Source organism: Podarcis muralis, chromosome 1 (assembly GCF_964188315.1).
Source record: "Podarcis muralis chromosome 1, rPodMur119.hap1.1, whole genome shotgun sequence".
Taxonomy (NCBI): domain Eukaryota; kingdom Metazoa; phylum Chordata; class Lepidosauria; order Squamata; family Lacertidae; genus Podarcis; species Podarcis muralis.
Window position 1 is genome coordinate 6,210,470 of NC_135655.1, and position 23,737 is coordinate 6,234,206.

The window sequence follows — 23,737 nt, forward strand, 5'->3', positions numbered from 1 at the left end:
GCAAAACATGCAGAGAAGCAAAACGTGAAACTATAGGCAGAGGGCCTTCTCGGTGGTGGCACCTGCATTTGGAACGCCCTCCCACCAGATGTCAAAGAGTGACTATCTGACTTTGGAAGACATCTGAAGGCAGCCCGCTGTATAGGGAAGCTTTTAATGGTCAATGTTTTATTTTTTTAAAATATTTTGTTGGGAGCAGACCAGAGTGGCTGGGGCAACTCCGTCAGATGGGTGGCATATAAATAAAACAACAACAACAACAACAACAACAACAACAACAACAATTAGCTGTCAGGCCTTTATTATTACAGTAGGTGGGTGAGGGGCCAAAATGTCACCTGATTAAGGCACCCGTGCCCTTGAAATAACCGTGGTCCCTTTTTAATGTTACAAAAGCATCCTACTGCTGGTCCATTTTCAGAACAAAAATACTAATAAAATACTATTTTTAAAAATCAGTGTAAAATACTAAAATACCAAGTGCTAAAATAAAATAAAATCAGTGATAAACTAAAAACACATCAACATACAAGATTTCTGCATGGGCTTGTCTATGCAGAAATCTTCCTAGTAGGTGTTGCAAAAAGTGCTGTGAAGGTTTCTTCCTAATAATAATAATAATAATTTATTATTTATACCCCACTCATCTGGCTGGGTCCCCCCAGCCACTCTGGGCGGCTTCCAACAAAACACTAAAATATCAATTAGTATCAATTCTTAATACTAAAATGCTAATAAAGCACTATTTTTATTAGTGCTAGTACTTAGTACTAAAATACTTAGTACTAAAGTGTTTATGTTGTCGTTTAGTCGTTTAGTCGTCTCCGCCTCTTCGAGACCCCCTGGACCAGAGCATGCCAGGCACCTCTGTCCTCCACAAAAGTGTTAATTCTTAGTACCAAAAGACTAATAAAAATGACACCGACCACCCGTCCATAATATACCTGGACACATGCTCTGACTATGCGCTACTTGAACAAGTGCATTTTTTCCTCTGCCTTAAATCTCCCAAGGTGCAGCTTCCCTGAATGTCTACAAGCTCAAGCCTTAGGACAGAAGGAGGGGGGGAACTTTCCCCTGTACACTTTCTTCCTGCCATGCAGATATTTGCAAACACCCCCCCCCCGTCTCCTCTCTCTCGCCTTTTCTCTAGAGGGAAAAAGTCCCCCCCGCCGCCCCTTTTCCTCGTAGGGGAGTCGCGGGCTTCCTGGACGGGGCGGGATGCCGAGGGGAACCCCGGCTGGGTGGGTGGGGAGCAGCCCTAGGGTGGGTGGCCCCCATGAGGGCCAGGCTGCAGAAAAAGGCGGTGCAAGGTCGTGGGCGACGGGGAGGGGCATTTGGGGGGCGGGACACCCGACGGGGCGGTCCCGGGACGGGGATATGAGACGCCTGGCCGGCCCCGCCCGAGCCCGTCTCGGCTGCTGCTTTTCCCCTTCTCAGTCCGAGGCTCCGACGGGATCCTGCCAGGTAAGAAGGGCGTCGAGGATCGGGCCCAGGAGATTTTGGGGGCGCTGGGGGGGGGTTGGCTGACCTTCCACCCCTCACCACGAGAATGGTGCCACTTTTGGGGGTTCATTTCTCCAGACCCCCACCCAGCTGTCGGTGTTGAGAGACGGTTCCAAAAAGGGGAAACGTCTGACTTTTGTTTTTGGAGGGTGGGGGTCTCTGGCCCAGGAGGGTGGGATTTGCCAGCTCCAAACCCCCGCCGTCTGCGATGACCTCCCGGCGGCGGAGATTTGAGGGGTCCTCCTCCTGCCCCCGGTTTGGGCATCTGCACCCTCGAGGGGCGTGGAGGAGACCCCCGCCAAGAGCGCATCTGGCTCAGAGCTGACTTCTCCGAAGCTTGCAGAAGCCGAAGCCGTCCAGGGGCAGCCCAGCCCAAACCAAAAAGGAGCCTTAGACAAAAAGAGCCTTTGACGTCTCCTCTGTCCCCCCCAGCCCCTATCAACGTCTGAATATGTGGGTTTGTCAAACTGAATCCGTAGCCTATTTCACAGCATGGAGCTCTGCCACCCTGCAAGGGTGATTCATCCCCGTCCGATATTAAATCCACACGCATGGATCTTGCAAGTTACATAAGAAGAGGCTGCAGGATCAGGCCCATAGCCCATCCATGCTCTAACCCAACTCCCAAGAGACTGGGATCTACTCACAGAGTTTAAACTGGCAGTGATCTACCCCCCTTTTTGGGAATTCGGGTCAAAGTTGTTGAGTTTTTTTCAGGGAGGAGGTAAAATGTTGAGCTTTTTTCAGGGGAGCCACAGTTGTTCAGCTTCTTTGGGGGGAGCCAGTGATCTACCAGTGATCTACCGCAGATGTCCCGTGATCTGCTGGTAGATCACAATCTACCTGTTGGACATGCCTGCTCTAACCAGCTGAGCTATCCATGGATTAGACAAAAGAGCAGGGAAAAAATGTTGGTTCTGCTCCGCCTGCGCATTTGGAGACAGCCATGCTTTGGAGGTGCTTCGGATTAGACCTGCAACCTTCTGCCCAACATGTGCTCTAGCCACTGGCACTGCGGCTCCAGTCCCCAAAGCTGTGGGGTGCACCATCAGGTTGCCCTTTCACATCCTGCTACAGCTGGCCAGCAGCGGGTCGGACTCTGTGTCTCGTGCAGAGGCAGGGCAGGGCTGGGTGTTAGGCACAGCAAGGAGAGTGGAAGCCCAGAATGCAGAATTGTAAAGTAAAATGGTCGTTTTGTGCTCAAATCTAGGCGGAATGGGGTTGGTGTGTGGGAGGAAAAAAATACAGATTTCGGAGTGGTGCAGAAATATTGAACTGTGACTCTGGGTTTGGCTTTTGGCACATGTTGGCAAGCAGCCAAGCAGCGAAATAGTTTAATCCTGCATGCAACAGCCTCTTCTGTCTCTTCCAGAAGTTGCTGTTTAGGTAAGGTAAAAGGTAAAGGACTCCTGGACGGTTAAGTCCAGTCAAAGGCAACTATGGGGTTGCGGCGTTCATCTTGCTTTCAGGCCGAGGGAGACAGCGTTTGTCCGCAGACAGCTTTCCAGTTCATGTGGCCAGCATGACTAAACTGCTTCTGGCGCAATAGAACACGCGACAGAAACCTAGTTGCTGTTTAGCTTCAGTTAGGTCACATCTGCACCGATCTCTTTCCACAGAGCTATAGGTAGCAAACGTTTGCTTTTTCTGCATCCAATAGAAATCCATAGCATCGATACTGAGAACCAGCTGGGTGCGGTGACTGTGCTGTAATGGATAATCGCAGTTCATATCCTGTGTTTATGTCCAAGATCCAAAACGGCTTACAATCCGGATTCCTGTTTAGTAACACTTGCAGAGAGTCTTCCGTCTGTATGGGCAGAGGCAGTGATGCTTCTGCAAGCCAGTTCCGTGAGACCACGGGAGGGCAGGGTTTTCAGGTCCCCCTCCCATTGAACCCTTGGCCTGGCCGCTGTGGGAACTGGATGCTAGACTTGGTGGCTGACTGGCCTGATTCAGGAGGCTCCTCTTAGGGCGCAACTATCATAGAACAAAGGGACGTGGGTGGTGCTGTGGGTTAAACCACAGAGCCTAGAACTTGCCCATCAGAAGGTCGGCGGTTCGAATCCCCGCGACGGGGTGAGCTCCTGTTGCTCGGTCCCTGCTCCTGCCCACCTAGCAGTTTGAAAGCACACAAGCACAAGTAGATAAATAGGTACCGCTCCAGCGGGAAGGTAAACAGCGTTTCCGTGCGCTGCTGTGGTTCGCCAGAAGCGGCTTAGTCATGCTGGCCACATGACCCGGAAGCTGTATGCTGGCTCCCTCGGCCAATAAAGCGAGATGAGCGCCACAACCCCAGAGTCGGCCATGACTGGACCTAATGGTCAGGGGTCCCTTTACCTTTACCTATCATAGAACAAAACAACAACAACACAAACTGGCTTATAAGTATAAAACCAAATTTACTAGAATACCGGTAATAGCTAGAATAGAGATAGACTTGTAACCATTTAAGCAACAAACATACTAAGGTGCCATGTGCAAAACAAAGCCTGGAGATACTGTAAACATGGAGTGGATAAATGTACAACTGTATCTTAACAAGTTACACGTGCAATAAACGTTATACAGACTGGATAAATGAACCGTTCAACAAGTAGCGTAAGTCCAATCGCAGAACGGCAACCCCGTGCCGCCAGAACGGCAAGGGTAGCGCACTGGAGAATCTGAAAAAGTTTTTCAAAGCTGTTTTTCAAAGATTGAACTGGATGAGTCTTCAATGGGTCTTGAGTTGGAAACACAAAGCCGTATGCATGGATCAATCACGGGAAGGCAAATCAAAGCCATCACCCTGGTGAGAATAATGCTAGTGGGGAAAAGGAGACCTGTTCTCTGGATATATTACAGGTTTCGCTACACACTTCATCAGTCCGAAAAGCCAGTCATACAAAACGGTTTGCTCAGGATAAAGAAAGTATTCCAACTATCATAGAAGCAGCAGCAGCAAAGGGAAGAACTGCCTCTGGCCATTTCAAACCCACGCTGGGTGACCCATTCAGCCCAGCCTACCTCGCAGGGTAGTTGTAACGATAAGGTAGCGCTTGCTACATCCAAGCATTGATGCTCACCGCATCCAAATATGCCACCCTCAGCAAAATGGGAAGAAATGGTGCGATGTGCCTAGGACCCTCGTACCTATGGGACCGCCTCTCCTGGTCTGCCCCACAGAGGACCCTAAGGTCCATGAATAATCATAGTTTAGAGGTCCTGGACCCTAAGGAAGCCAGACTATCCTCCCCCAGGGCCAGGGCCTTTTCAGTGATGGCTCCAACCTGGTGGAATGCTCTGTCCCACGAGACTAGGGCCCTGCAGGACTTGATCTCCTCCCGCAGGGCCTGTAAGACAGAGCTGTTCCGCCTGGCCTTCAATTTGAATTAGCCTGATCCTCTATTCCCTTTTCTCTTTCCTCTTCTATGAAGAAACCCTTTCTGGGACCCCACATTTAAATTGTTCCCTGGTCTCCTTGCTGGCCCTAGTGGGACCAACTTGGCCAGTTAGCCCTGGTGATCATTTGATGTCTACTGACTGGGTCCTCCCCCCCAAAAAAATGACCCCTGAATTTTTGAATTTTATTGATATTGATGCTGCATTTTCTGTTGTATTTTATGCTGTTTTTAAGTTGCATTTTAATCAGTGTTTTATATTTGCTGTTAGCTGCCCTGAGCCTGGTTTTTAAACTGGGAAGGGCGGGGTATAAAGAAAGAAAAAATTATTATTATTATTATTATTATTATTATTATTATTATTATGCATTTTTATGTTGCTAACTGCCCTGAGGTCTTCAGATGAAGGGCGGTAGACAAATCAAATAAATAAAATAAAGGTTGGTAATAATGATATAGTAGTGTTCATGCCTGACGCCAACTTGTGAGTGCATTTTATTTTGCAGATAAATGCAGTGCTTTTTTCCTGGGGTGTGCATACCCCTAAACATTTTGTGAATCTTAAGTTTGGCCTCATTAAGGGGCAGTATTTCAATATGAGTAGGAAAATGAGAGTACCCCTAAACATTTTCTTTAGGGGGAAAAAGCACTGGATAAATGTATTTTATTATATTTTATTTTGCAGAATGCTTAGACAGCTAAATGTGAAGATATCTAAGTAGTGTATCAGAGCAGAGGGTTAAAAAAAAAAGTTAATGGAAACTTTTGTGCGATTTGATTCTGGAGAGACTTCCTGGTTTACAGCTGCTCTGCCCCCCCCCCCCGCGCCCCACCCCCTGTGACTCCCAGCTTTTTGTGCGGTGGCTTTTTCATTTGTCACAATGTCAACATCCCTCCTTTTGAAATGACAGCCGTGTGAGAATAGAAGGCCCCTTTTCTGTTCTCCCTTGCTTGGAAATGGGCGAGGCTCTGTAATCCCCTGGGCATTATTTCTGCATTGTAGGTCTGAGCCCCTCCCAGCGCTGATGCTCAGCACAGCCTGTAGCCCTTGACCGTCCAGGGTGCTCCTAGCTGGGGAGGAGCCCATACCTATGGGGCAAAGTGGCTGCTTTGGGTGCAGAAGGACCCAGGTTCAGTCCCCAATGGCCTCTCCAGTTCTTTCTTTCTTCTTTGGCGCTCACTCTTAGCTGAGTAAGATTGTCTTCCATAAACAATGAGTCCGTAAGTGACTGTGGAGGCCAATTCTGGATCCACATGTCCTTCCACAGTGGGGACATTGGTTTCCGGGCAGGAGTTGATCACAGTGTGGATTTGCCAAGCGTGTCTTCCTCCTAGCACGTTTCTCCCTTTTGTCCTGAATTCGAGTGTCTTCAAAGCCCAGGACACCTTTGGTCAAGGCTGTTCTCCAACTGGAGCGCTCGCAGGCCAGTGTTTCCCAGTTGTCAGTGTCTATACTACATTTTTTTAGATTTGCCTTGAGAGTCTTTAAACCTCTTTTGTTGACCACCAACATGACGCTTTCCATTTTTAAGTTCGGAATAGAGTAGAGTGGTACCTCGGGTTACAGACGCTTCAGGTTACAGACTCCACTAACCTAGAAATAGTAGCTCGTGTTAAGAATTTTGCTTCAGGATGAGAACAGAGGGAGGCCCCATTAGCTAAAGAACAGGCTAAGAACAGTTTCAGGTTAAGAACGGACCTGAAACAAATTAAGTACTTAACCCGAGGTACCACTGTAGTTGCTTTGGAAGACGATAATCAGGCATCCACACAACACAACCAGTCCAACGAAGTTGAAAAATCATTGCTTCGACACGGGTGATCTTTGCTTCTTCCAGTATACAGTAGCAGGTGACAGCCACAGTGGCGTAGCGTGGGTTGTCAGCACCCGGGGCAAGGCAAGTAATTTGCGCCCCCTAACCCGTGGATTTGCGCCCCCTAACCTGTGGATTTGCCCTAACCCCAGATGTTGCGCCCGGTGCGGCCGGCCCCCCCTGCACCCCCCACGCTACGCCACTGGACAACCGAGACCCTTGAGAGCCACTGTGAGTCAGAGTAGACAACCCTGGGAGAGATGGGCCACTGAACGTGACTCAACAGAATATGGCTTCATCCATTCAGATCTGGTCTGAACTGACACACTCCTAATGTAGCAACTGCTTCTCCAGGTTAGAACAAGGATCTGTCTCGACACATCTTGTTCACAAGCACCTTGGCAAAGGAAGGTATTTGCAATATAAAAGCAGAAAAATACATAACATAGTAACAAATGAAAACAGTTACACACACACCCCAGTTTAATAGGCCTGTGAGGAAAGGAATGTTTTTGCCTGGCGCCTAAAGATATGTAACAAAGGTGACAGGTGAGCCACCCTGGGGAGATCATTCCACAACCAGGGAGCCACTGCAGAAAAGGCCCCGCTCTCAAGTTGCCACCCTCTGGACCTCTCATGGAGGAGGAAACACAAAGAAGGGCCTCAGATGATGATCTCTCTGGGGTCACTTCAGAGATGCAGTTCTTGAGGTTTTGCTGTCCTGAGCCATTTGGGCCGGATTCTGAGTCATATGAGCATATGTCTCAGTGAGAAACCTGGCCACTTAATTCTGTGCCAGCTGAAGTTTCTGATCTTCAGAGGCAGCCCCACGTATGATGTGTTGCAGTAATCTACCCTAGAGGTTACCAGAGCATAGAGGAAAGAAGTTAGGCTGTCCCTGTCCAGATGGGGGCACAGCTGGGCCACCAGCCGAAGCTGATGGAAGGTGCTCAGTGCTAACAAGGCTGCATAAGCAGTGCCAGATTTACGCATAAGCTAAACAAGCTATATCTCAGGGCCCCACTCTCTTGGGGGCCCCAAAAAAAATTGAAGAAAAAAAACTGGATTTACATTTCCAAAATATTAGATAAAAAACAAATAAAATAAAACCTACATACAGCAACAGTGTTTTGTGTTGGTTCCTATGATGTAAGGCATGGGTAGGCAACCTAAGGCCCGGGGGCTGGATCTGGCCCTATCGCCTTCTCAATCCAGCCCGCGGACGGTCCAGGAATCAGCGTGTTTTTACATGAGTAGAATGTGTCCTTTTATTGAAAATGCATCTCTGGGTTATTTGTGGGGCATAGGAATTCGTTCATTTTTTTTCTTTCCAAAATATAGTCCGGCCCCCAGCAAGGTCTGAGGGACAGTGGACCGGCCCCCTGCTGAAAACGTTTGCTGACCCCTGATGTAAGGTAATGGGCCGCGCCTGCTAGCCTGTTCCCTAAGGACAAAGGACAGCTGGACATATAAAGGGCCCCATTACCTTCAGTAGTTTAGGGTCTCATCAAACTTAAATCTGGCCCTGTGCATGAGCCTCAAGCGAAATGGAGGCTCTGTTTTATTTGTTTAATTCTAGCATTCCTCTCCCAGTTTTCTAGCATGGGGCAGATTTTCAAAGTGGTGAATGACATAAGGAAAACATTAAGAACAGGCAGCAATAACAGCGAGATAGTCATGCAGAAACAAAACCATGCAACCCTTTTGATCTCGGCTGCCTGCAATTGTGTTGAAGGCAAGAGAGTTAATTGCCTGTTTGGTGCTCCAGAGGCCCAAAGAGAATGGTATTCTGTTGTCTAAATAGTTGGTGTTCCAAGAGGGCTGCCATTATCAGAGTTTTGGAGCCTCCTGATTTGTGTTTTGTAAAGGCATTCTTTGCTTCCGGGAGAGTAGCCTGGGCTTGCCTGCACCAGCATCGACTTGGTTCTTGAAAGGGCTTTGTAATAGCAGGGAGGGATGGTGAGGACGGAAGGAGGAGCATACAGTATTCAGAAAGATGCAGTGTCCTTTCCATTGTTGACATTGCCCACAGTCCTGCAATAAGGTGCTTTAACGCATGGGGACGCGGGTGGCGCTGTGGGTTAAACCACAGAGCCTAGGACTTGCCGATCAGAAGGTCAGCAGTTCGAATCCCCGCGACGGGGTGAGCTCCCGTTGCTCGGTCCCTGCTCCTGCCCACCTAGCAGTTCAAAAGCACGTCAAAGTGCAAGTAGATAAATAGGGACCGCTACAAGGGGAAGGTAAACGGTTTTTCCGTGCGCTGCTCTGGTTCGTCAGAAGCGGCTTAGTCATGCTGGCCACATGACCCGGAAGCTGTCTGTGGACAAACGCCGGCTCCCTCGGCCTATAGAGCGAGATGAGCGCGCAACCCCAGAGTCTGTCACAACTGGACCTAATGGTCAGGGGTCCCTTTACCTTTACCTTAGGCAAACTAAGGCCCGGGGCCAGATCCGGCCCAATCACCTTCTAAATCCGGCCCACAGACGGTCCGGGAATCAGCGTGTTTTTACATGAGTAGAATGTGTCCTTATATTTAAAATGTATCTCTGGGTTATTTGTGGGGCATAGGAATTCGTTCATATCCCCCCCCCCCAAAAAAATATAGTCTGGCTCCCCACAAGGGACAGTAGACTGGTCCCCACTGAAAAAGTTTGCTGACAACTGCTTTAAGGCATCCCTGATAGGGATATGCCTGACATCTGTCTGCAAATAATTCTATTGTATTCCTGGGCAGAATTGCTCAGCTCTACAAATCTATGATTCTATGAACTTGTGCTTTAAATAGACTTGTATTAAGTTTTCTTGATCACCTCTGGTGAGTCACAGTTGTCTCCAGGTGACCAAGTGGGAAAGTTTGTTGATATTATTATTATTACTATTATTATTATTACAGGCCATCAATATGCTAGAAAATGCTCACGCAGGTATGAGTAGACAAGGGGCAAGTACCTTTCTCTCTGAGCTAATCTTGCAAATAAGTACACAACTTTGTGAGCTTGGGGGAAGAATAAAAGCATGCTCAGAGTTAAATTCCTTGTGGTTAGAGCCAGGATGATACGTGCTAGATTTTCAGTAAGCGTACTTTGAGAAATGTTTTGCATGGTTGGCACTAAATTAGCATTTGTTGCTAAACTTTGCAACAAAACTCAGGGAGAAAACAAAAGCAAAGTCACCCAGTTTAGAGCTGGCTATCGAACAACCTCTACCTATCCTAATTTGATTGCCTAATTGGGCTGGAATGTTTGGCATGAAGGCTCTCTGTTTCGCTGGAGCAGTTAAACAGGGTGGTTGCTCAGCCTCGCAACCTTCAGGTCTGATTCCTTTTCTCAGTGACGCTTGCCTAAAACTCTGATCATCTTAAATCTCATTGCCGCAAAACCTAGGTTCTGCAGCTGGAATAAATTGCACAGGTCAGAGTTTCTTCCTCAGTTGATGGTTAGTTTGCAGGCAGATCTGAATCTTGAAGTCTGTTTCGTATTGCAGATGAAGGTCTTGATAAACTTCCTCTTTGCGTACCAAATACCGTAACTGGCATGTTTACTTCCAATGTGCCTGTAGTGTAAGTCCACCTTCAGGTATCAGGTAGAGGTGAGTCACTAAAGATAAGCAAGAATCCACATGCCTGGGATTTAGTTTCTGGCTCTTGAAGGCCCCATTCTGTCTGATCCTCGCTATCCCGTCGAGGATGAAAGAAACTATACACAGAGACAGACTTGGGTCTGTCTGCCTGATGGGAAAATCAGACTGATTTAAGAGCTGCAGAAATTAAGTAATATGCAACTGGGGTGGAGAATAGGGACGTCAGGAGCATTCCAGATCATAAGATTTCAGGGCTCAAAGCTGAGAACTAAGGTAATGTCATTGGGGAGGGGGCAGACACTGATGATGTCACAGAGATGATGTCATGGGAATGCCACTAAGCACGACACATCAAGCATTAACCTGAAAGACCTACATTGGCTCCCAGGATGTTTCCGAGCACAATTCAAAGTGTTGCTGACCTTTCAAGCCCTAAACGGCTTCAGCCCAGTAGACCTGAAGGAGTGTCTCCACCCCCATCGTTCTGCCCAGATACTGAGGTCCAGCGCCGAGGGCCTTCTGGCGGTTCCCTCATTGTGAGAAGCCAAGTTACAGGGAACCAGGCAGAGGGCCTTTTTGGTGGTGGCACCTTTCCATCAGATGTCAAGGAAATAAACAACTATCAGACTTTTAGAAGACATCTGAAGGCAGCCCTGTTCAGGGAAGCTTTTAATGTTTAACAGGCTATTGTATTTTAATATTTTGTTGGAAGCTGCCCAGAGTGGCTGGGGAAACCCAACCAGATGGATAGAGTATAAATGTTGTTGTTGTTGTTGTTGTTAACTGCAATCACTATGACCTTTTGCAGAGATGGAGTCACCAAGCTACGGTTTTTCAGAGATCCCCTTGAAAAGGGGTTGACTATTAAACTGCTTTAGGAATTGTATCTCTGCGAAGAGAATAGGGGTCTCCTGAAAACGTTCCGCACCCCTTAACAAATGACAGCTCACAGAATTATTTGGCGTTCGCCATGTCTCTTTAAAGTGGCCGTGGCTCTTGGGGCTTCAGGTTTCCCGGCCCTACGAAGATGCCATTGGGGCATTGAACCCGGAACCTTTTGCATGTGTGGACAGGATCTCCCATAGCCGAAGAAGCTGAGCGTGTGCAGAGAGCTTGCCAGCTCCTAATAGGACAGAAACTGGGTAGTGCAACATCTTGGAATTGGATGGAGTGGGGAGTGACCTGAATTCTGATCCTCCTTCATCTTGCTAGGTGACCTTGAACTGACTCTTATCCTCACGACGACCCTGCGAGCTGTGCCAGGCAAGCCCCAGGTACATGCCTCTGCTGAGGCCCGTGATAATTATAATTTATTACCTATACCCCACCCATCTGACTAGGTTGCCGCAGCCATTCTTTTCTTTTTCTTTTTAAACAAAATGTTTATTACAAAAGAAAAGCTCAGCAGGCCACATATATGAACATAACCAGGTGTCTGGGGATTGGAAAATTCATCAGCCAGCTCTCTGAATAGCAAGAAGCCTTGCACTTTCCTTCATCGGGGTACTGAATACTCGTGGCGCAAAAATGACTTGAAGAGCAGGCAGCTGCTAAGAAGATGCTATTGGCTAAAGCCATCAGTGGACCAAAACAGTCTCTTGGTGATTACCCTAAAGAAAACCTCTTTGCTGGACTAGGCTCTCAAGCACCTGCAGCCTGCTGACAGCCTGTTATTTTTGTCAGCGATTAGGGGGTTCCTCAAGGGACGCTGGTGGCGCTGTGGGTTAAACCACAGAGCCCAGGACTTGCCGATCAGAAGGTCGGCGGTTCGAATCCCCGCGACGGGGCGAGCTCCCGTTGCTCGGTCCCTGCTCCTGCCAACCTAGCAGTTCGAAAGCACGTCAAAGTGCAAGTAGATAAATAGGTACCGCTCCGGCGGGAAGGTAAACGGCGTTTCCGCGCGCTGTTCTGGTTCGCCAGAAGCGGCTTAGCCATGCTGGCCACATGACCCGGAAGCTGTATGCTGGCTCCCTCGGCCAATAAAGCGAGATGAGCGCCGCAACCCCAGAGTTGGTCACGACTGGACCTAATGGTCAGGGGTCCCTTTACCTTTAAGGTAGTCTCTGTGGGAGTATATTGTATTTAAAAATGTGGTATCAGAGTTTTTAGGGGGCTAAACAGGTTGGGATAGCTGGGATAGCAGGCATGTTGGTTTTTGAATGTCTGATGTAGATTTTTTCAATTTTGTTGTTCTGTATGGGACACCGACAATAAAGATTATCGTATCATAATTGATATTCAGAAGCATTGCTGCCTCCAACTGTGAAGGCAGAGGAGAGCCATTGTGGCTAGTAGATATGAGAGTCATCTTCAAATATCTCAAGGGCTGTCACATGGAAGAGGGAACCAGCTTGTTTTCTCCTGCTCTGGAGGGTAGGACTCGAACCCATGGCTTCAAGGAGATTCTGACTAAACATCAGGAAGAACTTTCTGACAGGAAGAGCTGTTGGACAGTGGAATGGTCTCCCTCAAGAGGTTGTTGACTCTCCTTCCTTGGAGGTTTTTAAGCAGAGGTTGGATGGACATCTGTCAGGGATACTTTAGCTAAGATTCCTGCATTGCAGGGGGTTGGACTAGATGACCCTCGGGATCCCTTCCAACTCTACCATTCTATGATTCCATGGTGAAAAGGTAAAGGACCCATGGGTGGTTAAGTCCACTCAAAGGCGACTATGGGGTTGTGGTGCTCATCTCGCTTTCAGGCCGAGGGAGCTGGTGTTTGTCCGCAGACAGCTTTCTGGATCATGTGGCCAGCAGGACTAAACCGCTTCTGGCGTAATGGAACCCTGTGATGGAAACCAGAGCGCACAGAAACACCGTTTACCTTTCCGCCACAGTGGTACCTATTTATCTACTTGCACTGGCGTGCTTTCAAACTGCTAGGTTGGCAGGAGCTGGGACAGAGCAACAGGAGCTCACCCTGTCGTGGGGATTCTGTGATAGCCCTCTCCTCCATGAATCTATCCTTATCGTTAATGGCAGGGAAGGATAAACTGTAGAGTGAGCATACTTTTAATCAAATCAATCATGGGTGGGGTGAAGTGATGAGTCACCGTTTCGCAGCGTGAGCTGTTGCCACAAACCTCGCAGGACTGTTGTGAGGAGGGCTTCAGCAGGGCAGTGCTTGTCGTGCCAATGCGCCGTTGGTGCATTGTAAGCAAACTCTGTAGGCCAAATACACTTTCTTAACATGAATGGGGAGCATTTGATTTGAGTCATGGGCGTGTCGCGGCCTGAGTGAGTCATATTTGCACAGAGCTTTCGCCTGAAGCCACGGACAACGGCTGTGTGTTTTCCCAAAGTGGATGCTATGGCAATTTCCCTGAATATCTCTTTGAAAGGGCGTGTTCATGCGTGTTTTGTAGGCTTTCTATGAAGTTTGTGGGTCTCTCTCTTTTCTTATTTGGCCAGCTTTCAGGGGAGTGTACCCTCTCTGAAAGACAGCTCTGTTTGTGTTAAGAAGTGGGGGGGAAACCTGAAATATGTTCCTGGGCGGTCTTCGCTTCTTGTTCCAAGATGAGTCAACATCATGTGTATACTCAGAACACAGACGGAAATGAATTGGTAGCAGATCTGGATGGCTCACTGCTAGAAAGCAGGGAGTAATTCCATTCGGTTTGCATTTAAAGGCAAAGCTACCTAATTCTCACTTTTCGAAACAACACAAGCGCTGAAAAACTAGAGAACTGAAAAACACCCGTCCTTTGAAACTGGCGCAGTTCTGGATTTTGCAATGACCTTCTGCAGCCAAGTAATGTGCAGGTGCTGCAGTAAGGTCTTTATGAAGATGTACACAGTGAAAAGAAAACACGAACATGCTTTATATTAGGCAAAATGGCAAGTAAACATTTAAAGAAGTTTGCACTCCAATGCTGGTGAATTTACATGAGCGCTTGAAAGCAACATCTGGATTCTGAGCTGTTTCTTTGCCCAAAAATAAGTAAATCCCAGCCTTTATCAAGCTGGTGCTTCTCCAGATGTTTGGGGCTACAACTTCCATCAGCCACAGCCAGCAAACATCTGGGAGGGGCACCAGGTTGGCTAAACTTGCTCTATCCATTGCACCACAAAGCCTCCCTTGGCTCTGCCAAGATTTGCATTTGGCCAGTGGAATCTATGGATGCTCCTTGCACTCACCTGTTCTCTTTTCCTGTTTTGTTTCAGGAAGATGTCTGACGGCTTTTCAGTAAGTATCTGCTCTCCTGATGCAGTAGTGCTTTGGATGCCAGTTTTAAAAAGGACTACTGTGTTGTTGCTGTGACCTGAGACGTCACGTGGTCTTGGCCTGAGAAAGCAGGGCGCTTTCTGTCTCATCCAGAAAGCACCAGCCACGGTTTCAGCTGAGACATTTAATTGCACGTTAAGTCAAAACCCAGTTAAAACTATATATCGGGGTTTTTTTCCCATCTATAAGATGCCCCCATGTATAAGACGGCCCCTATTTGGGGGGCAACAACCAATCATAGAATCATAGAATCATAGAGTTGGAATAGACCACAAGGGCCATCGAGTCCAACCCCCTGCCAAGCAGGAAACACCATCAGAGCACTCCTGACATATGGTTGTCAAGCCTCTGCTTAAAGACCTCCAAAGAAGGAGACTCCACCACACTCCTTGGCAGCAAATTCCACTGTCGAACAACTCTTACTGTCAGGAAGTTCTTCCTAATGTTTAGGTGGAATCTTCTTTCTTGTAGTTTGGATCCATTGCTCCGTGTCCCCTTCTCTGGAGCAGCAGAAAACAACCTTTCTCCCTCCTCTATATGACATCCTTTTATATATTTGAACATGGCTATCATATCACCCCTTAACCTCCTCTTCTCCAGGCTAAACATGCCCAGCTCCCTTAGCCGTTCCTCATAAGGCATCGTTTCCAGGCCTTTGACCATTTTGGTTGCCCTCCTCTGGACACGTTCCAGTTTGTCAGTGTCCTTCTTGAACTGTGGTGCCCAGAACTGGACACAGTCCACACTCGGCACTATCCGTGTATAAGATGCCCATTGATTTTTGACATTACAGTGGTACCTCTAGTTACGGTCTCAATCTGTTCTGGGGTGCCATTCGCACCCCAAAAAGTCTGCAACTAGAGCGCTGCTTCTGTGCATGCACGCAGCATGACAGAGCGCTTCTGCGCTAGTAGCATCCGTGCAGTTATCGTTGCAAAATTAAAAATCTGCTCCATTGGAATATCTGCACCTATCTTTCCTAATAAAAAAGCCTCTGGGTTTTATTTTTACAAAAGTTAATTTGAATTTTTTCTCCATCTCATTATACAGTGGACACTCGGGTTGCGAATGTGATCCATGCAGGATGCACGTTCGCAACCCGCAGCGCCACATCTGCACATGCGCGGGTTGCAATTCGACGCTTCTGCACATGCACAAAGTGCAATTTAGTACCATTCCGGTACTTCCGGGATTTTACGGGTCTAGGGCTTGCCGATCGAAAGGTCAGCGGTTCGAATCCCCGCGGTGGGGTGCGCTCCCGTTGCTCGGTCCCAGCGCCTGCCAACCTAGCAGTTCGAAAGCACCCCCGGGTGCAAGTAGATAAATAGGGACCGCTTACCAGCGGGAAGGTAAACGGCGTTCCGTGTGCTGCGCTGGCTCGCCAGATGCAGCTTTGTCACGCTGGCCATGTGACCCTGAAGTGTCTCCGGACAGCGCTGGCCCCCGGCCTCTTGAGTAAGATGGGCGCACAACCCCAGAGTCTGTCAAGACTGGCCTGTACAGGCAGGGGTACCTTTAGCTTTTTAACACGTAAAACGCAAACTGAAGTGTCTGTAACCTGAGGTATGACTGTATATCATTTCCCAAAATGATTTTATTACCTTACAAGGTCACCGTATATGATTTTTCTTTACATTCCAGCAAATATTTGGACCTCTTATACATTTTTGCTAACTGTTGCTTTGTTCTCTCCACAGTTGTCTGATGCCCTATCCGGGGGGGCCAACAACCCGAACGCCAACCCAAATGCCCAGCCAAACCCGTGGGGAAATCAGCCCGGCACTTTCCCAGGATATCCCGGAGCGTTCCCCGGCCCATATCCTGGAGCACCCGGCGCATACCCAGGGGCCCCTGGCGCGTATCCAGGGGCCCCCGGCGCGTATCCAGGGGCCCCCGGCGCATATCCTGGGGCCCCACAAGCTGGTGGTGGATACCCTGGAGGCCCACCACAGCCAGGCGGATTTCCCAGCGCACCTGGAATGGTTCCACCAGGTGCCTCCGGCATGTATCCTGGCCCCGGACAGCCCCCAAGTGGCGGAGGAGCACAGCCGACCGCACCACAGGGTGGACCCGGATTCCCACCGTCCGTTCCGTCCGGAGGAGCACCTTCTGGGCCGTTGGTGAGAAACTTGCTTGTTTGCGTGTGCCTCTAGGCTAGGAAATCTCTCTCTCTGATCTGTCTTAATTTCAGAAAATGTATACAGTGGTGCCCCGCAAGACGAAAAACCCGCTAGACGAAAGGCTTTTCCGTTTTTGAGTTGCTTCGCAAGACGATTTTCCCTATGGGCTTGCTTCGCAAGACGAAAACGTCTTGCGAGTCTTGCGATTTTTCCCTGCCCCCCCCTTTTTCTAAGCCGCTAAGCCGCTAATAGCCTTTTAGCCGCTAAGCTGCTAAGCCTTTAATAGCCGCTTAGCCGCTAAACCGCTAATAGCGCTAATCCGCTAATCCGCTAACAGGGTTGCTTCGCAAGACGAAAAAACCGCTAGACGAAGAGACTCGCGGAATGGATTGTTTTCGTCTTGCGAGGCACCACTGTACACTGCATTGACGGTAAGTGAAAACATCAAAAGTGGCTTGCAAGATTTAGGGTTCTGTGTCTTTTTAAAGAAGGAAACGAATACCCTTTGTTCACAGAACCAAAAGTTACTCCTGGATGAAGCTGTGAATAGGATCAGTTTGCAATATTCCCCATAGATAGGTTTTTCTGCTGGACGCCAGTTGTCTACTCAAAACTCCATTCCACAGAATTCTGTATTATTTTACTGTTGTTAGCCGCTCTGAGCCTGGCTTCGGCTGGGGAGGGCAGGATAATAATAATAATAATAATAATAATAATAATAATAATAATAATAATAAATTACATGGTGCCCCGCAAGACAAATGCCTCGCAAGACGGAAAACTCGCAAGATGAAAGAGTTTTCCGTTTTTTGAGTCGTTCCGCAAGACGAATTTCCCTATGGGCTTGCTTTGCAAGACGAAACGTCTTGCGAGTTCTTGCGAGTTTGTTTCCTTTTTCTTAAAGCCGCTAAGCCGTTAATAGCCGCTAAGCCACTAATAGCCGCTAAGCCGCTAATAGCTGAAAAAACCGCAAGACAAAGAGACTCGCGGAACGGATTAATTTCGTCTTGCGAGGCACCACTGTACATGAGTTCCGCAGCTTAAGGCAAAGATCTGAGGGTTGGCGGAATTAAATTAAACTAGCCAGAGTCATTTCATTATTATTAATTTGTACCCCACTTTTATATACTGATTTGTATACCGCTTCTATGCCCAAATGTTTTCTATTCCACTCTGGTACCACAGAACAGAGAAACATCTGACCAAAATTGCTGTGAAAATAATATTTTTTGACGAGTTGCACCAAGGTTTTTTTCCTCTCTAACTTATTAGTTGTGGCTTTAAACAGTTATTCTATTTTACCTATATTTTGGTGATTTGTTTATATTTTATATATCATGAGCTGCCTTGAGGTTGTCTCCCAGGTCCTAGACCAGTGGTTCTGAAGCTTTTTTCTTCTTTGGGCCACACTTTCAGAAGAAAAATTTGCTCACACCACACCAAATTTCCTCTTGATAAGGAATACATTGGGAGGGGACTATTGCTAAAGGTAAAGGGGGTGGCGCTGTGGGTAAAACCACAAAGCCTAGGACTTGCTGATCAGAAGGTCGGCGGTTCAAATCCCCGTGACGGGGTGAGCTCTTGTTGCTCAGTCCCAGCTCCTGCCAACCTAGCAGTTCGAAAGCACATCAAAGTGCAAGTAGATAAATAGGTACCACTCCGGCAGGAAGGTAAACGGCGTTTCCGTGCGCTGCTCTGGTTCACCAGAAGCGGCTTAGTCATGCTGGCCACATGACCCGGAAGCTGTATGCCGGCTCCCTTGGCCAATAAAGCGAGATGAGCGCCACAACCCCAGAGTCGGCCATGACTGGACCTAATGGTCAGTAGCAGGGCTTAATTTATAACATAGAACACAACTATGATCATGAGATGTCCAGAAAGTACAAAACAATGCAGCTACATAAGAACATGTAATATTCCCAAAATAATTATAAATGAGCCCCTTACATATGTACCTTAAGTATGTATACAAACTCAGTGAGAGGTGTGTGCTTGCCTTTGCCGGGTAATCTCACTTATATTAGGTCTAATTTGAGGCAAACAAACCAACACAAATAAGCCTTTATCTTTTCTGATCTTGAAAATCCCTGATCTCAACAATATGCTGTGCAGAACTATAGCCAATGGGTTGCTGATGCTCTTGCTCTGAGTTTGGAAAGATAACTAGCCGCTATTCTGCAAATAAATAAATAAATAAATATTTTGATACTATACACTGAAATGTTCACATGTTCCTGTGATTGGTCCTTGAATCTTCCTGCCACACCCATTGAGACCCACTGCCCTCAACCAAAACTCTGAACGTTATACCATCTTTTGCAGAAAGTTCCCTGCGACATCCCACTGCCGGCAGGACTCCAGCCTCGCACTTTGTTGACCATTGTCGGGACGGTGAATCCAAGGGCAAGCTGGTAAAGATGGAATATAATAATAATTTATTATTTATACCCCGCCCATCTGGCTGAGTTTCCCCAGCCACTCTGGGCAGCTGGGAAAGGGTTTGGAGGGGGGCGGGGGTGTTCCAGTTTTCTGTAGGAGGGGATTGCATGTTTGGGGCCGAATTACGGCTGTGGTGTCTCCCTCTTACTCATGGGTAGGCAAACTAAGGCCCGGGGGCCGGATCCAGCCCAATCGCCTTCTCAATCCGGCCCACGGACGGTCCGGGAATCTGCGTGTTTTTACATGAGTAGAATGTGTCCTTTTATTTAAAATATATCTCTGGGTTCTTTCTGCCTGGTGTTTTTACATGAGTCGAATGTGTGCTTTTATTTAAAATGCATCTCTGGGTTATTTGTGGGGCATAGGAATTCGTTCATTTCCTCCCCCCAAAAATATAGTCTGGCCTCCCACAAAGTCTGAGGACAGTGGACCAGCCCCCTGCTGAAAAAGTTTGCTGACCCCCTGCTCTTCCCTGTCCCTTCTCCCTAGGCTCCCAATTCAGAACTAGGAACCCATAGATAAGGGTGGAGATGTGCTATTTTGAGTCAGCCAGGGGGAAGCGCATGAATGAGCTGGCTAACCATGCTCTAGACCGGGCTGCTATCCCACATATCCTCCAGGCAAATCGTCATCTCTGAGCGGCTTTTCACAAAGCTTACACAGTCTTTAGAATCAGGGGTTCCCAAACCGCTTTGGGCCCTCGGCTGCTTGGTTCCATAAACTCATCCCTGGTGCCTCCCTAGCCAAGCCTATAAAGAGCATTATCCAGAATAGCTGTTTGCACAACCCACTAAGGAAGATAGGGACCCCAGACCATTAGGTCCAGTTGCAGCCAACTCTGGGGTTGCGGCGCTCATCTCGCTTTATTGGCTAAGGGAGCCGGCATACAGCTTCCGGGTGATGTGGCCAGCATGACTAAGCCGCTTCTGGTGAACCAGAGCAGCACACTGAAATGCCGTTTACCTTCCTGCCGGAGCGGTACCTATTTATCTACTTGCACTTTGACCTGCTTTCAAACTGCAAGGTTGGCAGGAGCAGGGACCGAGCAACGGGAGCTCACCCTGTTGCGGGGATTCGAACTGCCGACCTTCTGATCGGCAAGCCCTAGGCTCTGTGGTTTAACCCACAGCGCCACCCGCGTCCCTAAGGAAGATAATAACACAGTAAAATTCAGAACAGCAACAATTAATGGTGCATTTATTCAAAATCCAGTTAAAAGGTTAAAAGGTAAAGGTAAAGGTACCCCTGCCTGTACGGGCCAGTCTTGACAGACTCTAGGGTTATGCGCCCATCTCACTCAAGAGGCCGGGGGCCAGCGCTGTCCGGAGACACTTCCGGGTCACGTGGCCAGCATGACGAAGCTGCTCTGGCGAGCCAGAGCCGCACACAGAAACGCCGTTTACCTTCCCGCTAGTAAGCGGTCCCTATTTATCTACTTGCACCTGGGAGTGCTTTCGAACTGCTAGGTTGGCAGGCGCTGGGACTGAACAACGGGAGTGCACCCTGCCGCGGGGATTCGAACCGCCGACCTTTCGATCGGCAAGCCCTAGGCGCTGAGGCTTTTACCCACAGCGCCACCCGCGTCCCCAGTTAAAAGGTTAAGTCAACAAAATTGACGAACTTGATCCCTGTGATACCAACTTTTCAGATAGTCATTTATATTTCTAGTGCCCCCTGCCCCTCCTTCTTGTTGCTCACCCCCCATGTAATCTGACCCCCCAGGGGGGCAGGACCACCAACTTAGTTAGATGTCACCCTGTCTTTATTGAGCTTTCGTCCTAATTTGCTTAGGGTGCATATAATTTCCCCCATCCTTCATCTCACACTTTTAAATGCATTTCCTCATCACATTCCTTACTGCAAAACTGTGTTTATTATTATTATTTGAAAAGCCATCCAGGAACTCTGTGACAGTCAAACTCTTAGCTGAAAAAGAGCTACAAGTTGCACACCCATCAGCCAAATTTGCTCTGGCAGCTAAGAAGTTCTGTTCCAGCTCTGTTAATGCTTTCTAATTTTAAATTTTTATGCTGTACATTTTTTATGCTGAAAATGTTTCTAGGTTAGGTTGTGCAATTTCAGAGGAAAGCCTTGCTCTTGCCCTCTGCTGTACATTGTAAAGACCTTTGGCTTTATGCAATAAATTGATTATTCTTTAAGGGGATTTGTTGGACACTGGGAGAACACTGTGACTCTGATAACAGCGGTCTTAATTCCTGGCTCCCACTGTGTGATTTATGATCAAATGTTGAGACATTCCTCGGGAGACGGTTACAGCTTGTGTCTCCCTGTTGCAGCATTAAAGTGGATTTGAAGAAGGGCAATGACATCGCCCTCCACTTCAACCCCCGCTTCAATGAAGATGGCAGGAAAGTTATTGTTTGCAACACCATGCTTCAGAACACCTGGGGGAAGGAAGACCGGACGGCCCCCAGGTTCCCTTTCGAGGCTGGCAAACCTTTCAAGGTAAAGGGGGGCACAGGGAAATGGGGTTCTCTCTCTTAACTGAAGCGAGATGAATGAGTTAAACATTTATGCTGTACAGTGGACGCTCGGGTTGCGAACGTGATCTGTGCAGGATGCACGTTCGCAACCTGCAGCGGCGCATTTGTGCATGCGCAGGTTGCGATTCAGCACTTCTGAGCATGCACAAAGCGCAATTCAGCGCTTCTGTGCATGCGTGACCGCCGAAACCCGGAAGTAACCCATTCCAGTACTTCTGGGTTTTGGCAGTCCGTAACCTGAAAAAACACAACCTGAAGCATCTGTAACCCGAGGTATGACTGTATAATGAAAGCACGGGCTGAAATTGGTGTTTTAATGATGGGCAGCTTATTTTACCATGAAAATTAATTGCTGCATTTCCACAAAGAGCTGTGCCTAAAGCAGTGAACGACAACTTCCATCAGCCCTAGAAAGCATTGGCCATGGGAGTTGCAGGTCCCCACAGGTTCCCCACACCTGATCTAAATCCACAAAAATTACATCTGCTTCCGTATCACTGTTTCATTACACCGTAAGCCTGCCGCCGTATTTCTGCATCGCCTCTAGTAAACATCCATCATTCAGTCAGCAACATAGGCATTTCAGCAGCAGTCTTGCTTAGTGGTTATAGCAGTAAGAATAGAAGATGACCACAACCTAGATTGGACGGTTTCAGCCTCCCGACCAGATGTTTCTGGCAAGACCACAAGCACCCAGTATTTAACATTTACACTTTTTTGTTCAGAGAATGCAAGTGTGTGGCCTCTATCAACTCTAGTCTCGCTTTCCATTTGTTTATTTGCTGACATAACAATCATCAAATATTGAGGGTAAGGGGTTTGCAAACTCCTGCCATGTGAGCTGTGTCATCTTCAAAACTACAGCTCTGGCTTCAAATTAGGGGTAGTGAGCTGTACATTTAGTAAAACCACCATTTACCACATCCTGTACCAGAACCAGGATTCCACGACTTGACTGTACAAAATTTCATCAGCAGCTAACCGTGTGATGACTCTTCCGCACAGGAAAACAGCTTTTTTAGATATATAAAAAAGGCATTTATAGACTGCTTAATCGTCATCTCTAAGAGGGGTACATAAAACAAACCAAAGCATAGAACAATTAAAAATCACCATAAAACTAAATACCAACACGTAATGCCTGCTGGAAGACGAAAGTCTTTGCTGTGTGCAGCAAGGAGGTTGCCTACCTAATCCCAAGTGGGAGGGAGTTCCACAGGCTTAGACCTGCAGCAGTGGTTTACTGACTTGACTCAAGGGTAGAGCCACTGAAATTAATGCAAGTTAAGTTAGTCATGGCCGTTAATTCCAATGAGTTTACTCTTAGTAAACGTTAGTTGAATATAGCCCTAAGCCTTGATTGCCAGAGTGCTAGAAAGCCACGCTCTGTTCAAAGAATTACTTAAGTTAATCTCTGCTCACAGCCTCTACCAATCTGCTTTCCTGGTTCTTTTAACGTTTTGAACGTCTCTCCTTTTCCAGATCCAGATTCTGTGCGAAGCGGATCACCTGAAGATAGCAATCAACGATGCTCATTTGATGCAGTATAACCACCGCATCAAGGAGCTAAACCAGATCAACAAGCTGTGCATCAATGGCGACATCACCCTCACCAGTGTCACACCAACAACCATCTAACCCAAGGCTGCAGCAACCCAATACGCCAACTCTGCGTGCATTAAAACAGCAGCTTTCGTTTTTCTAAAAAGATGTCTGGCTGGCTTCGCTTTGTAAGGCAAAGTTTAATAAAAATATATATACGCAGGACCAGTCAAGGAGAGGCTGAGTGTCATATGTAAGTCCTCACAAGCAGGTTTCTAGTCCTTATGGGCACCAGAGGGTTAGAAAGGGTGTTGGCAATGGAGGGAGGATGGAGTGGGGATGCAGCTGAGCAGGACTGCTAGAAGTGAGGGTTTCTGACTTTTATTAGTAACTTTTTAAAAGCTAAACATCCGTCAGATATTCAAGCAAATAATAATAATTTATTATTTGTACCCCGCCCATCTGGCTGGGTTTCCCCAGCCACTCTGGGCAGCTTCCACAGAGACCAAAAATACACTAAAATGCCACACATTAAAAACTTCCCTGAAAAGGGCTGCCTTCGGATGTCTTCTAAAAGTCTGGTAGATGTTTTTCTCTTTGACATCTGGTGGGAGGGCGTTCCACA

General features: G+C 47.7%; 1 protein-coding gene across 4 annotated transcripts; it reads left to right on the forward strand.

The window, feature by feature from the left end:
- Positions 1–1,330: 1,330 nt before the first annotated feature.
- Positions 1,331–23,345, forward strand: LGALS3 (galectin 3). 4 transcript variants are annotated; one of them, XM_077917420.1, is made up of 7 exons: positions 1,414–1,467; positions 11,495–11,556; positions 14,447–14,468; positions 16,205–16,627; positions 18,950–19,038; positions 21,364–21,532; positions 23,053–23,345. In XM_077917420.1, exons 3-7 carry the CDS (start codon positions 14,451–14,453, stop codon positions 23,206–23,208), a joined length of 855 nt encoding a protein of 284 aa, XP_077773546.1. In that variant the 5' UTR covers positions 1,414–1,467; positions 11,495–11,556; positions 14,447–14,450; the 3' UTR covers positions 23,209–23,345. The 4 variants fall into 4 exon arrangements, with proteins under 4 accessions (XP_077773516.1, XP_077773546.1, XP_077773467.1 ...); XM_077917390.1 differs by lacking the exon at positions 11,495–11,556 and having other exon boundaries at positions 1,331–1,467; XM_077917341.1 differs by lacking the exons at positions 1,414–1,467; positions 11,495–11,556 and adding an exon at positions 12,726–12,757.
- The last annotated feature ends 392 nt before the right edge of the window (positions 23,346–23,737 follow it).